Genomic DNA, 13,700 nt, shown 5'->3' on the forward strand with positions numbered 1-13,700 from the left:
CTCAGCAGAACTATGGAAATTAAACTCCGCCTCATATCTTACAGGAGCTAATCTTATTAATGGTTGCTCATTCCATCTTAAGACTGTTATAGATTGCAGGTCTTGAGGCTTTTCTATCATATCCAACTGTTGTGCCCCCCCTTTTTTCTCCTGTTTTGGTTAATGTTTGGCCTGAAAAAGAGTTCTAGACAACTGCAAAGCTTGATCTCTACTCTGATATTTTAGTTGGTCCGAATTAAACTATTACTTTGTCTTAGCTTTTGGATTTTTCCCTCTGATGGATCAACATAGGTCTTAATGGGCCAACAATTTTGTTAGAAAACATAACTATGTAAATAATTGCATCATCTTGGTTAATACAGAGATAAATCATGTTCAAATCAAAATTATAATGATCCGAAGACAGCCCAAAAGAGAAAGAACTAACACACACTGGGATTCCCTACCCATGTAAGTAGAGTTCGTTGATTCAGAACAAATTACTACAGGAGAATATAAGAGAACCTATGAAACATAGGTTCAGTGACCCATAAGGTTAAGTACAGGAACAAGATTAGACTGAAACAGTTATGGGAAAGTTATTACAACTTGAAATGTACAAGGGGCATCAAGTAGTATAGCAAAACTTGGGTAGGGAAAGATAATCATGTTACTGAAGACAGTCATGGTCTCTGACTATTTGTCAAAGAACACTACCACAAATTGGTCCCAAGAAAGAAAAGCTATTGGAGACATACTGGCAGTAGATAAATAAGTAATAGATCAGTCAGAGCATTCCTCTAGGAGAGAACTAAAAATAAAATAAAATCAATCATAAAAAGGAGATGCAGCTGTTTGTATCTGTTTGGTGAATTATAGAAGAGAAAAACTGTGAGCAAAATATTGCTTCTCAGTTATATCTGATAAGTTCAAGATAGTGTAATAAGGGAACAAGAATGCAGAATGGTGGCATTCACTCTTTAAAAACAGGAGTAAAAGACAAAATACTTTTTCCTACATCATATTGAGATGAGATGGTAATGAGTAAAAGGGATTAAGCCTCTAGTCTACTTTGGTAGACAGCAGGTTTATCCATTTCAGAATAGGATTGCCAGATAAAAATTTCAGAAATGAAGAACACCACAGAACTATGAAGTTCTGAGCACATATGAGCCTATGGAACTGCTGTATTTTAAAACCAAAGTCAAAAACCATAATGCAGAGATCTTTAAATGGGGTAGAACCCTATAAATACTTTTTTAATACAATCATTTTAATACACGCTTTCCTACTAAAAAAAAAAGGCACCCAAAATAGCAAACAAATTTCAAAAGCAAAACTAGCTAACATCAGTTGCTCTATGAAACTAGATGTTATGAATTACGAATACTACTGGTACTTTACAGATGAAAGCAGAGTTTTCTTTTCTTAATTTATTGTTCCCATTTTACACTGAGATGTCTGTTTTGGATTCATTGAAAAATTATTGCTTAAATGAGTCAACATTAGGAGGGAGAGAGTTTCTGAATGCCAGTTTTACCAAGACATCAAGGGATAAAACAAAGTGAGAAGTGTTGTTTATTAATATCCTCCCTATTGATTTCCACTCAGTACAAGAGCAATATACGAGAGTCTAACACATGCTGAATTGTCTGAACTGGAAACTGTATATGGCCTGCACTCCAATTCTATGTTATTGTTTAGTTGGCACAAAGCAGTAAGGGGATGGCAGAGGAAGTTGCATTGCAGATGGGGACCTAGATTTTAAGTCGGGACTGCATCAATTATTGCTAAATACATGCAATGCAAAACCAGTATTAACAGTGGTGAGTAAACCTAAAATAGCAAGTAATGTAACTGGAATATATTCTAATTAAATAACAGTGTTACACATTTCCATTTTAGTAGTCTGGACTAGCCAATCAAGCAGAAAAAAGAACATCATCGAATAACCTAAATCCAGTCAAAGTGGAGGTGAAAAAGGAACCATTTGAGGTTTAACTAATCTAAGTAATTAGAGCATTTACTAGTTTGTACACTTCTTGTATCCTTATGCTTGGAAAGCACAATAATAAGCTTCACTCTTATTTGAATGGGAGAATTGCTCTTCACTGCACACTTTAAAGCAGATAAATAATTGCAGCATTTTGCATAACAGTACAAAGGATAAAGCCCACATACTGAAGAAAATAAGAGTTTTAAACAGTAGATTTTAAGCAGAAAATTGGCTTACCACGAAGATAAAAGGGGAAATAAAGGGAACATAAAAATAAGCCCTCTGTGACAGAATTGCCTTTCTTTAAGATGCAAAAAACTGTTTGATTTACTTTATGGATGTTAGAAAACTGCTAGTTTAATTTCACACCATGAAACTCCAGACACAAACAAACAAACTAATTAGAAATGCCGAGTGGGAATTTCAGTGCATGGTGGGGAGGCTATCCCACTATATTAACACTTGAAAGACAAAATGTATAATTGTTTTTTTCTTCATTTGTTAAACATTAAAGACTTTACCTGCAAGTTTCTTGCTTGTGCACTGTATTCTCATTTCTATGGAAATTCTTATTCATTGACATTGTCAATATAGGAGGACCCCCATATCTGCAGATCCAGTATCCGTGGATTCACTTATCTGCAGATCGAGTCTGCAGCCCTCCTGTGCATGCATCTCCCGGAAGCAAGGGGAGTTCTGCTCTTCTCACCACCGGAGGGTCCTCTGAGCCTAGCAGAGGACATGGACGTCCATCCACAACCCCTGCTGGGCTCAGACTGAGCCAGACAGTGAAAAAAAAAATGCTATTTCCTGTTTCTCTGTGAAACTGGAAGTGGCTTCCCTGGGCCTTCCAATAAGGCATTAAAAACATCACTTTTGGTTTCATGAAGAAACTGGAAGTAGCTTTTTTTTCCACTGTCAGGCTCAGAGGACCCTCCTGAGATGAGGGGAGCAGAGCTACCCTCACCTCTGGATGGTGGGAGGTGTTCCCTGGTATCTGCAGTTACAGTTAACCAAGGGAGATTCTGGAATGGAACCCCAGCTGATACTGGGGCACACCTGTACAGTACACTTTATTTGAAATGTATTATTGTAATTTTGTTCTCTGTTTAGTCAATGCAAACACCACCACCCACACCCTCTGGAGTCAAGGGGAGCTCTGCTCCTCTCGCCTCCAGAGGGTCTTGAGCCTAGCAGAGGCTGCAGACATCCATCTGCGGTCCCTGCCTGGCTCAGACTAAGCCTTCCAGGCAAAAAAAAAAAAAAAACAACTTCAGGTTTACTCAGGAAACCAGAAGTGTTGTTTTTAATGCCTTATAAGGTGTTAGGAGGCCTGGAGAAGCCACTGAGGTCCACTCGCCTCCAAAGGTTCCTCTGAGCCCATGAGAGGCCGTGGTTTTCTTTGGAAACCAGAAGTATATGTTCTAAATGCCTTATAAGGCATTACATGGTCTGTGGAAGCCACTGAGACATTCGCCAGGCCTCCTAATGCCTAATAAGGTATTAAAAACTTTTTTTTTTGCTTGTAAGGCTCAGTCTTAGCCCTGCAGAGGTCACAGATGTCCATCCGTCCGCAGTCTCTGCTGAGCTCAGAGGACCCTCTTCAGCCTAGGGGAACAGATCTTCGGCAGGAGGAGGGGCGCATGGAAGTTCTGAGGACCCAATCTGTGGATAAGTGAATTCATGGATACAGGATCCACAGATACGAGGGCCCCTGTAAAAGAATAAGAACAATAAGTTCAAGACAACAACACTAGAACTAGTAGCGCACCAACATTTTTCCAGTAATAAAATAGCTAAAAAATTTAAGATGTCTCAAAAGTCTGGCAAATAAAAAGATCTTCACTTGGTTGTGGAGTTTACTCAGCAGACTTTGGTGAGGGACTGTGACATTCAGACATATAATATCCATTTGTTCGCCTGCATCCACATTCCTCTCAGAAAATTATATTTTTCTGAGAAACAAATAGGTACGGACACAGGCAAAATCAAACCATGCACACTTCACTAGTCATTTTCACCTGTAACTTTAAATGTGTGGAGAGTGATGGAGAGGAATCACATACCCTGTCCCCATGTCTGTATTTAGCCGAAGATCTGGAGAGTATATGTTTGGGGTTTTCTTGAACAACTGGGAGCCCTGACTCAGTATAAGGTAGGTTCATATGTTCAACATGCACAGTAAAAATGAAATATAATATTTTAAGACTGCTGCCCCACAAACTACACAGTTAACAAACAGGTTGTTAAATATTAACAGGATCCAGTTTAGACCATTACCTCCAAGTTGCCATGTTCACATCCCAAGAGCAGTAAGTTGGCTCTCTCTCTTTCACTAGAAACAGGAGACCAAGGCCACACTTCATCGTTTGCTATCGACCACCAGCAAATAATCATATCCTGTACATTATTTATTGCCAAATGATGCTTCATCATTCTGTTCCCCAGTCCTGGCAAGTCAACATAAGTTATCTGAGAGAGAAAAGAAGGAAAGACACATTTGAAAATAGCAAAGCTTTAAAATCAATTGTAAACAGCTGCCATCTTGACATACAAAAAGAATGTGCAGGAGGCCTACACACATATCACTGCAATTATTTCATTGGTGGCATTGTTCATATTCTGGTACATTCAATGTTGCCTCATTTTCCAGATTAGAGCATCAGTAGAAAATGTCTCTAGTGCCAGTACAGTGCTGTAAGCAGTGTGGTCTAACACCACACAACAATTACTAACAAATATTTTTGTGGATATTTGGAATCCTTTCCTAGACTTATACATACAGGGCGCAATCCAAAGTGTGCCTTATGCCGACCCAAGTCCCTTGGGCCGGCATAGGAGGATCGCAAGCGTGCCATAAAGCATGTTTGCGCCTCCATCGCTGGGAGCCGCATCGGCAGGCAGAAGCCTCCATGGTGGCTCCTGTGCTGCCGCTTGTGTTGGTGCTCAAGCAGCAAAGGTAGGTGTGGGGCGCGTGGGGTGTTTCTGGGCGGGGGAAGGGCAGCCCCGGGGGGGCAGGCGCACGGAGCTGGGACCTGGCGGTTATGCCAGATCCCAACCCCCGTCCCTGGGGAGAGCGGAACGGCTTTGTGCCGCTCCGCTCTCCTCGGACTTGCGCCACCTCCAGAGGTGGCTCAGGTCTGAGGAAACCCATTGGGACGCGCAGCCCTTACCCACAGGTAAGGGAAAGAGCTTCCCCTTGCCTGTGGCTGAGCCGCTGCACCCAACGAACCTGCGTTGGATGCAGCACGAGCCTCCCAGCTTGCCTGCTCAAGCGCAGGTTTGGATTGTGCCCACAGTGTGTGATGTATGTAATAGTATAGATTGCTTAAATATCTTTATAATTTATTTCCTTTCTGTCTTTCTGAAATTATATATATATATAATATATATTTATTTTCATTATATATTATAATATATAATTTATTTTATTATATATATAATATATATATATATTTTCTCTTTGCAGCTGTTTTGTATCTGTGCTTTGTATTGTGTCTTCAATGTATTTTTTCTCCACTGATATAAAGCAAAAGGTCTAAGTCAGAACAGTTCTGACAGAACTTGACCCAGACAATTCAGGTGAATATATTGAGACAGAGCTGCATCATAGCCTTAGTTCCACATCTATGAAACAGAATAGTGATGGTTCATTTCTCAGTATAATTGTAAGGATGGATAAAGGGGAGAAGTACTGTTGCCCAGCGCAAGCCTGAGAATTAGACATGATTTAACACAAAAAAACAAAGAAAACCTACTCTATTGGCTTTAGGAGAATGAAATAGTGTACAGGAAAAGCAGGTTATGCCAATTGCCTTCTTAAAAAGTGGAATGACTAAAACAAGTGCAACAGCACTAAGTACAGACAAGCCTTGACTTTCATCCACTTGACTTTCATCACTTTGCTCTTTCAACCACTCTGAATTATAAACACATTTCAAAATTTGTATACATGCTTTCCTCTTTTATCCAATTTCATCCAACCTTCCATGATGCTTGTTAATGTTCTTACGTCTTTTTTTTGTAACTTCCGTTCGTTTAGGTTTTGCAAGCATTTGTATGTGTTATTTACATTTTTCACTGGCCAAAATAAATTTGCAAGCTAAATAAGGCTATGCTTTGACATTCATCCATTTCTGACTTTCATCCATGCTCTGGTACCTAAGCAGATGAAAGTGCAAAGTATCCCTGTATCCCACATAACACTTTGCTGCCATAATTTACACTCATTCAGAACAAACAGTATTTCATGTATATCCATTTGAAAACACCATGTTCAAATTATGGCAGTTTGGACTATTAGTTTGATCTTGGAGTTGCATTGTGGTTGAAAACAAGATAATTAACAAAACATCACTCACCCTAGGTGGAGATGGGAACTTTTTGTATAATAATATTAGAATGCTTGGTATCACGATCTTATGAAACTTTTTCTCAATGAAATTGCTGAAAGCCTGTAGATATAAAAAGCGTACAGGCCACCTTCTCTATTTAGTAGCATAAAGTACCTCAGAATCTCCACTAATGTTGACTAAGGTATACTGGCTCAATGGCACCATTCCAGAGAACAACTCAATTTCATCTAGTAAAGCTTGGCATGACTGAACGATGTGGAATACACTTTGACAAAGGAACATGTACAGACTCTATGGCATAAACCTGCAATTCTCAAATGCTCAGGGAATTTTGAGGACTGCAGTAAGTGCCTGCAGGGGAGTGGGGAAGGCAACAGGTTAGGGTCACCAGTTCCTGCAGCAGCCTCTTGGGGTTGCAGGGAGCCCTGCACGAGCCTCCGCAGGGCTCCCCAACCTTCAAAAAGTGAGTGACTGTGCCCCGCCTCCGCAAAACTGGAAGTGGAGCGTGATAACTCCGCTTTCACTTTTTGAAGGCTGGGGAGCCCTGCGGAAGGTCGTGCAGGGCTGCCTGCACCCCTAGGAGGCTGCAGCAGGGACTGGTAAGTAAATGCCAGTCCCTGCAGCCCCCTTAGCGACATGATCCTGGGGATCACGTCGCTGCCTCCCCCCGTCCTTGCCCCTTAATGGGAAAGAATCCAGGGCCCTTAGGTGGGGGCGTCACAACGCCCTAGTTTGAGAAGCCTTGGCACAAACAATCCTGGCTACGGTGACAACTCAGTTATCTGAAGTGACAGAATCCCAACCCTCTATAGAAGATGCTTGCTGAGTCTAACAGAATCAGTGCTGGTGTTATTAACAGCTGCAAGTGAAGTATGTATATTGATATTGATGTTGTGGACACCGGTAAAGGATAGTGGTGGAAGCCCAAACCTGTACAGCCGTCCCCCCCTACTGCAGCTGCACCAAAATGGCATTCCATCCAGCGGGGATGGGGGGTGGTTGGATCAGGAAGCCTTGGAAGGGAAAGAGGAATTTAAATTCCCTTACCTCTCCATAAGCCTCCCACTCAACAATGGGTCTCCTTGGACCTGCACAAGTGAAATTGCTGGCACAAATCCAAGAACAGAAAGGGGGCAGGGAGGCTGCTGCCAGAGGGTTAGGATCCAGGGTGCACCATTGTCACTGGATCAGTTCCCTCTCACAGCATCCCTTCCCCCTGTTCTACGCAATCCCCACTCCAGATTGGGCTGTGTCCTTTACTTCTCCATCTACTCTAGTTCTTTACCTTTTGTTTTCTGCTTCACACTTCCCTTTGTACCCCATATTTCCTTCCAATTTCTCTCCCAATCCTTTATGTTCCCCATCTGCTCAGTGTCTCTACTTCTGCCTTCCATAAATATAAATGTATTTCATCCCAGCTAGCCTAGTCCTCTGGTTCATCCCTCCCCCATCCTGTTTGTTTTATTTCTCCCCTCTCCTTCCAGGTTTCCTTCCTTCCTTATTCCCATGTCTTCTAAATGAATTGGAAGTCTTATGTCTGAAAGTGAAGTTAAATGGTGGAAGGCACTTGAGTGAGCAGGCAGAACTGGGAAAGGAATTTTAGCAGTTCAGCTGCCACTGACAGTACCATTTATGATTTCCATTTCTATCACTATCATTATTATTTCAAAAGACACTAGGGCTGTTCACACTTTATCATGTACTCAGGTATGGAATGATGACACCCATTGTGTCATCCATGTGTACCCATAGTACACATTGCGATATAAATGTACCTGCACTGAATGGTATGGGCACCCCATTATGGGTATGTACAGGTAGGCGTCGCTTAACAACAGGAATATGTTATCTGAACCTCTTCTTTAAGCAATTTTCATTGTTATGTGAAATCCTTACCTTTGTGCTAGTGGTGTTGGTATTGTCATTAGGGGCCCCAGAGGCCTCTTCCATGCCTCCATGGACATCAAAAAGGCCTTGCAGAAGCACCTAGAAGCTACTTCTGGTTTTCGGAAGCAAACTGGAATTCGCTTCTGGAGGCTCCCCATGGAGGCCTGGCACGACCCAGAAGAGGCATCTGAGGCCTCTTAATGATATTAAGATATGATATCTACTGTACGGTAAACTAAGGAGTTTACCATTTACCGTAAAGTTTACCGTTTACCATACAGTAAACTAAGGAGACACCATCATATATGGGCAGGAGGTCTGGTCTAGAGGGTTGAGTCTCCATTTGCCTGAAGATAACATCTGAAGGTCGCCAGTTCAAGGCCACCGGCACCTTGCGACATTGAAGCAGCTGACAAGCTGAGCCGAGTTATTCCATCTGCTCTGAGCATGGGAGGATGGAGGCCAGATCAGAACAAAACATCTGAATTGTTGTAGCTCTTGAAAGATAGAGCCTTCTTCCAATTGTAAAAATCCCCACGGGGATTTAAATTAGCCTGCCAATGTAAACTGCCTTGAATAAAGTCTGAGGAGAAATCTGAGGACCTAGAAAGGCGGTATATAAATACCTGTATTATTATTATTATTATTATTATATATGTGGTCCATCATTGGTTGAAATGTCACTAAGTGACACACACCTATATAAATAAATGTGTGAATACAGGTGTGCCCCAGCATCCACCAGGAGTTCTGCTCCAGAACCCCCGCGGATACCTGAATCTGTGGATACCAGGGATACTGTGGATCCTGGACACGCAGACCCTGTGAGTCTCAGAATGACCGTTTAAGCCAAAAAAGTCACTTCCTGTTTTTTTCGTAAAATTGGAAGTGATGTTTTTCGGCCTAAATGGCCATCATGAGCTTCGCAGAGGCCACAGGTGGACATGCGTGTCCTCTGCAGGGCTCAGAAGACCCTATGGAGGCAAGGGGATCACAGTTTCAGAGGGTATGGGGGTCCCCACATCCACAGTTAAGTGAAACTGCAGATACAAGTTCCACAGATACCGGATAAGGCCCTGTAATTGTATCCAGGTACAGGCTAACAGTTATTATAAGTGGATACCCAGATCTGCCTGGGTACAGTTTAATGTGTGACTCGACAAAGAATGTTTTTCAAAATCAACTTTTGGGGGTTTGAAAAAAAATAGAAACTATTTATCATAACTGTATGCTGCATGAATACTGATATAAAGGACAAGTTAAACTGATTTAATATTATATACTTGAACTGCTGTGGATACAAGTGCTCCTAATTACTACGGAATCCAGTTAAATGTTGATTTCAAAGGGAAAGATTTAAACATGTGCTTAATTTTTCCACTGAAATCAATGGAATTAAGTGTGTGCAATTTTGAATGGGCTGATCCCAATATTTCTACTGAAATAATTTGGAGCATGTCTGGGAATTAGCCTTATGTTTATGATATGTTTTTCATATGGGTTTTCCTCCTCCCATTTAAACACAGGCATCTTTACTTTCAGTTTTATATGGGGACAGCAAAGCTACGAGTTAAGGAGGAAATTGCTGCTGTGACTCCAATCAATACCAAAATGTATAGTCATGCTTGCTTGACAGCATCGACCTACATGCAAGGATCTAAGACGATTCGTATTAAGTTCTGCAGTACTGACCAAAGGGCTAAGGCTACTCTTTTCAGACACAGCATCAAACATTAAAAGGTCATTTACAACATTTGAATGGAATGTATATATTTTTTTCCTGGATTAAGTATGCCAACAGCTGTAAGGGAGGATATACATTTCTTGGAATAACATGGATGAGCTACAGCATCATGCGTAAAGTTGATGTGGCTCTTGAGAATTGTGTGCCTCTATTCCTCCAGAAGGATTTGTAGAATTTATTATTCAAACTATGTTATTTTGGAACATGGTTATTTGAAAACATGAGCAGTACACCATCTGGGTGACACATGCCAAGGAAATATAGATTGCACCACATTTCTGCTTAAGGAATTAATGGAAGGTTGATAGCTAGGGGGGTGGAAAAAACCTATCTTGCTATTGCTGGTCAGCAATAATCGAACCACTTTCTGGGGATTAAGCGCATGGCTAAGCCTACTGGACCAGACACTAGCAAAGGGCAGGGGGTCTTCTTATCAGAGAAATGCTTCTGGAGCCAGTCTCACTACATGACAGATTGCTTTCATATTCCTGTCTGCAAGGCAACAAAGGATGGCAGTAATGCGATAATGCCAGAGTGCAATGGGTGTTAAGAACCCGTTGCATTTATGTATTGTATTTAGTAAATAATCAGGCTCATCCAAATTGTGATCTCACCACTCAACCAAGGCCATTCAAATCAAGGTTAATGCTTTAATAATCCTTTGCTGTTTTTTATGGCCAAAAAGAACCCCTTTCTATTTGCATGGTCATAATATTATTGACCTCTTCATCCCCTGAATACACATCAAAAGGAACTGAAATCAAAGTAATTACCACTGTTGTTCTCTCATAGTAAACATTAACTCCTTGTACTCTCTCTTCTCACTGTTCAGTAAATTGAAATGGATTAAAAAGCTATAGAAATGAAAAACTTGTAAAAGATCGATGGTTTCAGAAGATCTATACAGGAGTTTTAAATGTCCGAGATACTAAGAATTAAGAATAATAAAAAAGTATGATATAAATATCAAGTCTTGTAAAATAACTATAATACCTTGTTAAAAATATGAAAAATCACATGATAACATATCCAAAAGTGTATTATGAAGTACACAGACAAATGCACTTCTAGATAGTTAGCCGCTTATAATGTGCATTTAACTGTGCATCAGTTTTCATAATTTTCAAAATTTCAGTTACCTCTCTAATCCTAACTTTGGCCAGAATCCAGCTCCTTTGTGCTGACGGCAAGTCTTATTCACTCTGTGATCTTGAATCAGGCAAAGTAAGGTGTGGCTACTGAATGAGGTAAAAGGACAGAGAGGGAAATAGGCAAGCTCATCTTATTCCCACCCCTCACCCCATTTCCTCTCTCTTGCTGGTGGTGCCTAATAGGGCACCTCTTCCCTGAATAAATCCAGTCACTCAGACCCACAGATGCCACAACTGCTGCTTTTGGTGCAAGTAGTTTACAAAGAAGAAATTAAGTCAGATGTGATCAGCTAAGAGCAAGGAGGAGGAGGAATAAGTCTCACTAGCATATACCCTCTTTTCCCCCTGCTTACTGATTTTCTGCCCTTCACGTGTAGAGGTGCTGAACAGCTGAAGAAAATTTCAGAATAATTAAGAACAAAACCCCACTAGGTCTCTTTAAACCCTTTTTCCAGCTGTTTAATCCATAAGCCACCTTAAATAAAGACTGGTACAATAGTTTATTATAATTCAGTGTCACTGTAGTGATGAAAAACTTGTAGGCAATTGCTCAGTGCATATCAATTCCGCTTTACGGGGTGTGATTTTAAAAATGTTCATTTAATACTCCCTCTGAAAGTTTTCAATATGTGTGTCTCAATCTTAGGAATGCAAATGTCAATATAACTTATATTACATCCTTCCCCTTTAAATGAAGCTAAGAATCAATCATTAAAACACTATACATTATAAATATCAAAGTAAAAAAAAAATAACAGAAAAATCATTACCCAAACCAAGTTCAACAGAAGGAGAAATCAGACTGGAGGAAACAGAGTGGAATAGGAAGGTCTTCAGACACTACTGGAGCTTCTGTAGAGAAGAGGCTAATCACAAGTTAGGGGAAGAGGATTCCACATCTGTGGTACCACCACAGAGAAGGCTGTCCACCACATGATGGCCAATCAAACTTTAAAGGATGGTAGTACTCAGATGTCCTCTCCAGTTGATCTTAAGGAATGGGACAGCTCATATAAGGGAAGGTAATCTCTCAGATATTGTATCCCTAACAGTACAATCCTATCATGCTGGAACAGGCAAGCCAGGAGGTTTGCACTATATCCAGTGCAGGATAGGTTCCCAAAGTAGCACAGCCAGAGGTAAGCCACCCTGGCCCCAATGGGTCTCCTCAGACTTGAGCCACCTCCTGAGGCAGCACAAGTCTGAGAATAGCACTTGAAGCTACTTGTAGGGTCCCTGCTCTGGAAGGGCCTGGAGTAGGCTTGTTCTACCCCCAGGGAGGCCTCAGATAGGCTAAAGGGGGAGGGGGTTCCAGCCCCCTAGTCCTCTTCCCTAGCAGAGCTACTAAACCTAGCCTAGGAGCAGGCACTGTTTACCTCACAGCTCCCTGCTTCATACTGACTGCCTCTCATCCCTGGCCTCCCTGTTTTATGGAGCAAGCCCACCCCCTTTGGCCCCTCCCCTTCCTCCAGGTGGGGCAGAAAAGGCCTTTCCTGGTTCTGGCTTGTTTCCTGCAATGTTCCTTGTTTGCCCTGCCAGCCTCCTCTGGCTGGTTGGGGTGAGCCAACCTGCTTTGCCTCCTTCAAGGGCAGGGAAGCCTCCTCACCCTGGGCATGGGGTGCCTGCTCCAGGGTAAGTTGGGGGGGGTCAGGGTATCTGGGAGGGGCCCCGACACCACTCCACGCTCTTTGGGAATGGGGGTTGGGATCTGGCATAACTGCTGGCTCCCAACCCCGCCTCCCACTCCCCACTCACCCACCTCCAGGACCGCCCATTGCCTATCCTCCCCCTGCCCCAGAACACCTCCCTCCCACCTCCTCCCCACCCACCAGAGTCTTAGCCGATGCAAGGCTCACAGCCTCCGTAGGCATGGAGGCTTAAGTCAGCCTCTGCAGGCCGGCGCACCTCTGTACACCAGCCTAGCCAACTCACAAGGGACTTCTGCCAGCCCAAAGACCAGTCAGGATTGCGCTGCATGTAGTGTAGGGTTTTAAGCTGGTTAAAACTCTATCATACCTTGAATTGTACTCAGCAATGGAGCAGCAGCTGGTGCTGTTACACACACTCTCTTTCCCAAATGCGTGTTTGACTTGTGGTTTCAGAGTTGGGCAGGCCTCCCTGATCTGTGAAAAGGGTGAGTTCTGCTGGATCCCAAGGGAAAAGGGCAAAAGACCCCTGGAAGGTTGACTAAATCTGGCTGCTTGAAACCTGACAATAGAATAATCAGCAAGCACTGTAGTCCTGCTTGAATATTAAATTAAATTACAATTGCCCAACTGGGTAATTCTTTTCAGACTCTGGGCCAAGAAGTCTCCCAACCTAGACCTGAGGTAACACACCCTGCCACAGGTATTGTTCAGCAGGATGGGCCATCAAGGTTGTGTGTGTGTGTGTGTGTCCACCTGGAAAAAATAATCAGGAAGCTCAAAATGCATAGCTAAAGAAGCTCCCCAAACTCTTTTGCCCTGCCAAAAATTCCTCTGTGAAACATTCTATAACTTCCCTACTCTGGAAGCAGATTGTGAGGCTGTCACTTCAGAAACTAGCTGTGGTGTCTATACTGCGCTTGGAAGCTTCTTTTGTCAGAA

The 13,700-nt window shown here is 42.3% G+C and overlaps 1 protein-coding gene across 1 annotated transcript in view; it reads right to left on the minus strand.

Annotated features, from left to right (window-relative positions):
- Window positions 1-13,700, minus strand: part of WDPCP (WD repeat containing planar cell polarity effector) — a 137,648-nt gene that overhangs the window by 92,402 nt on the left and 31,546 nt on the right. Inside the window, exon 8 of the mRNA XM_066638046.1 lies at window positions 4,256-4,447. Within this exon, the coding sequence (XP_066494143.1) occupies window positions 4,256-4,447 (192 nt within the window). The remainder of the gene's footprint in view (window positions 1-4,255; window positions 4,448-13,700) is intronic.

Source organism: Tiliqua scincoides, chromosome 1, assembly GCF_035046505.1.
Source record: "Tiliqua scincoides isolate rTilSci1 chromosome 1, rTilSci1.hap2, whole genome shotgun sequence".
In the NCBI taxonomy this organism is placed as follows: domain Eukaryota; kingdom Metazoa; phylum Chordata; class Lepidosauria; order Squamata; family Scincidae; genus Tiliqua; species Tiliqua scincoides.